General features: G+C 36.6%; 1 protein-coding gene across 1 annotated transcript in view; it reads right to left on the bottom strand.

Annotated features, from left to right (window-relative positions):
* Positions 1–3,559: 3,559 nt before the first annotated feature.
* The window catches only part of LOC143018100 (uncharacterized), a 783-nt gene continuing 397 nt past the window's right edge, over positions 3,560–3,945 (bottom strand). The window contains exon 1 of the mRNA XM_076173222.1: positions 3,560–3,945. This exon is cut by the window's right edge and continues 397 nt beyond it. Within this exon, the coding sequence (XP_076029337.1) occupies positions 3,560–3,945 (386 nt within the window).

The following is a 3,945-nucleotide window of genomic DNA, read 5'->3' on the forward strand; positions in this document are numbered from 1 at the left end:
GTTTCCTTTTGGCTGAAAAAATAGCCTGTCGATACACAAAATAAAGGTACAAATCGGGATAGGAAGTCAAGAGGTTCATCAAGACATTTTTTTAACTAGTTGTTATCCTGAGGTTTTCCCTCAACTGGATAAATTCTAGCTGCAGAAGGAATAAAGATAAAAACTAAGTTGATTAGTCAAATGGTTCAGACTACCTTTATCCAGCCTTCACCTGCGTAGAATAACTTAGATGTTTTGTGACCGCCAGGCAATTTTATTCAGCTGAGGTCAAGTTATCTTCATTCGGTGAGTTAAGGACAGTCTAACAAGACATTGGAACTTTTGCTGGGCACATTTCACTCATCTAAATCAAATTCACTAATGACAGCCTGGAAAAATGAATAAAGTATTGATAGCAGTGAAAGCAAAGGACATTCTTAGGAAGAAAATCGTTTGTCGAATGCCATAACGTATGAGGCGCTCAAATCAGTGAAGGGATATCGAAGAAATTTAGATTAAACAGGACTACTTGTAATGTTGGTGTGATTTCTTTCTGGCTATTTATGTATATATAGATATATGTATACACACACACACACACACACACACACACACACACACATATATATATATATATATATATATATATATCTTGATAGCGCATTGGGCTAAGTCATTTTCACTTAATACGTGCTAGCAAAGGTTCGAGTCCTTAGTTTGACCACTTATCAATTCCTGCATGTATGCCTACTCGAGTTACTCGACGTTCATGGTTTAGAATTAAAGTAAATTATGGTTGATAAATGTAAATCTGTTCACTGGGGTCCATTCAGCGCTGTACAAATACTTTCCCGCGTTGCCAAGTAGCAAATGGACTATCATGGCGAAGGTAGGTTGAACGCATAATTTCGTGTATGTGTATGTACTCGAACATACAAATATATAAGAAAAGTTGCGCTTAACTTATATTTCTCTTGATAGCGCAATGGGCTAAGTGACTGTCACTGGTTACGTGCTAGCAAAGGTTCGAATCCTCAGCTTGACCACGTATAAATGTCTGCACATACGCTTCCTCGAGTTCCTCGTCATTTATGGCTTAGAATTAAAGTGAATTGTGGTTGATAAATGTAAGTTTGTTCACTGGGACCCATTCAGTGTTGTACAAATATATATATATACATATATATATATATATATATATATATATATATATACATGTATATATATATGTATATATATATACATATATATATACATATATATATATTATATATATATAATATGATTTTGGCTATGAGCAAAGGAAAAATCAACTATATAAAACTCCTCCCTGAACCCAAAATTGATTTAGCACAAGCAAATCATCCAAAATATATTGTAATGAGTCAGACATTGCTTCTACGAAACTGATTTCTAAAAAGACACTGTCACCTACAGTATATCAGCTATAACAACATTTACTAAGGTGACAAATTACCAACAAAGAGTAATATGGCATTAGCCCAGGTGCTTACATATTACAATACAAAGATTTTCAGAAGATACTGATATCAAACAATATATAAATGAATAGATAAATAAAACAAAAATAAACTTTAAAATCCACAAATATTCATTTTGAGTTACTACATACAACAAAGACGCTTGCATCATCTTCAAATCCCAATGTAGGTTTAAGTGGAAAATGATTTAACGCCCTCTTATCAAATCCCTCCCCAACTTTAATACTTTCAAAGGTAAATAACCACCAGCTTCTATTCCTTCCTTCGCAATGAACAAATTAATTTCCGAAGGATAACCCTTCCTGTCTCCGCATGCTGTCAATCACCTGCACAACCTGACCCGGGAAATGTGACGTGAGTTTCCTCGAGTTTCTCTATTTGCATTTTAACGTCAAGTATATTTCCTCTTTCTCACCTTCCTCTATCCACTTAGTTTAGAAAACAAGTAAAATACAACTATTTTTCTTTATCGTTAATGGTGGGCCACGAATTGTGTGTGCGCGCGCGTGTGTGTATGTGTGCGCGCGTGTGTTTGTGTTTGTGTGTGTGTGTGTGTGTGTGTGTGTTTATGTGTGTTTGTGTTTATGTATATATATACATATATATATATATATATATATGTGTGTGTGTGTGTGTGTGTGTGCGTGCGTGCGTGCGTGTGTGTGTGCCCGTGTGAGTGTGTGCGCGTGTGAGTGTGTGCGTGTGTGTGTTTGTTTGCGTGTGTGTGTGCGCGTGTAAATCACAACGAACACCACAGTCGGACTAAAGAAGGAGTTGAGTAAGCGAAACTATATATTTCGATTGCTAGCAGCAATCCTTTTCAGTAGTACAAAGTGGAAGGAGAATGCTATCTTAGATAGCAACCTCTTACCTGAGGATGACGTTGTTGTCATTGTCGTTGTTGCCATTGTTGTTGTTGTTGCAGTTGTCATTGTTGTTTTTCTTGTCATTGTTGTCGTTGTTGTCATTGTCATTATCGTTGTTGCCATTGCTGTTATCGTTGTTGTTGTAGTTGCTGTCATTGTTGTTTTTGTTGTCATTGACGTTGTTGTCCTTGTTGTTACCATTGTTGTTGTCGTTGTTGTTGTCATTGTCGTTGTTGCCATTGTTGTCATTGTTGTCGTTCTTGTTGTTGTCTTTGTTGCCATTCTTGTTGTTGTAACTGTTGTCATTGTTGTCGTTGTCACACACCCAAGCACACACAGAAAACAAAACAAACACGAGCGCTTTTACACACAGGCATGCACTTCTCGCTTCCCAGTTCTCTGATCCATTGGTGTTTATGACCCGTTCTCTCCTATTCTGTCCTATACCAAAAGGTCTCCTCTCAGTCTTATCTTCTAGTTTTGATGGTGTGAGCAATGCTCCCAAATCACCTCTTTCTCTTCTTTCTTCCTTTGATGATAGGTCCAGTACTTCCAGTCTCGTTTAATCGATTAAGTCGATAATATGAACAAATTGAAACTACTTATTGAAAAAGTGAAATATGATTAAGTTGTTTAGCTATATAACGAAATATTTATAAAGAAATGTTTCTTCTAATTTCGTGAGTTTGGTCGATTACTCCAGTTGTCACCAGGTTATTTTATTCAGCTGAGGGAAACCCTCAAAGGGTTGATATTTGAAGTTAAATCTTTAATAAACAAGGCGTAAAAGCCTTTTGAAGTTTAGATGCGTGGACATCGCAATATGAAATATATTCTTATAACTTCCTTTGTTATTTCTTTTCTTGTTTTCTAGTCGAATGTCAGTTTATTTCATTTATAATTCTATTTTTTGCTAAAAATAATTTTATTCTCGCGGTGACGGGTTTTGGACAGAGAGTGGTTTTAGTCGCTCTTATGTGGTCAAATCTTCATGAAAAATTGCTTTTCATGGAAAATTCAAATTCCGTAATTTCAGTGTATATAAAGCTTTTACACGTCGAAGCTTATAAGAGATACTTTTAGTATCAATTCCAATGGTCCAGATTGAATAAAGCTGCGTATCAACGATGATGTTAGTAAAGATATTGAATCATCACGCAATTCAAAGTAATCCAAAGGTAGTTTTCATAACGATTTTAATAGTCAAAGGACTCATATTTTGAGTGAAGAAAGCTCCTCAGTGACGATGTCCAAGAGGATGTTGAATCGAAGATCACGAAGTTTTTCCACAAGATCATCGACTGAAATTCGGTCCTCGGGTTTGTAAGTCATTGCCCTTTTTATAAGAAGTGAAATTTCCTCTTTTCGATCTTCTTGGGCGATAAGAGAAGCCAACAGATGTCCGATCGAGTAAACATCACTTTCAGAAGAAGTTCCTCGTCCCTTAAAAAGCTCGGGAGCAATGTGAGGAAAAGTGATGTGACCGGTTCTGTCTTTGCTGTAAACGGCCTTGCCGATTCGTACAGCGCTTCCGAAATCAATGAGGGTCGCGTTCCAAAGGTCGCGGTTCCTCGTCACGACAATATTATCTAGTTTGA

This window comes from Oratosquilla oratoria, chromosome 3, assembly GCF_046742065.1.
Source record: "Oratosquilla oratoria isolate Oo_2021 chromosome 3, ASM4674206v1, whole genome shotgun sequence".
Taxonomy (NCBI): domain Eukaryota; kingdom Metazoa; phylum Arthropoda; class Malacostraca; order Stomatopoda; family Squillidae; genus Oratosquilla; species Oratosquilla oratoria.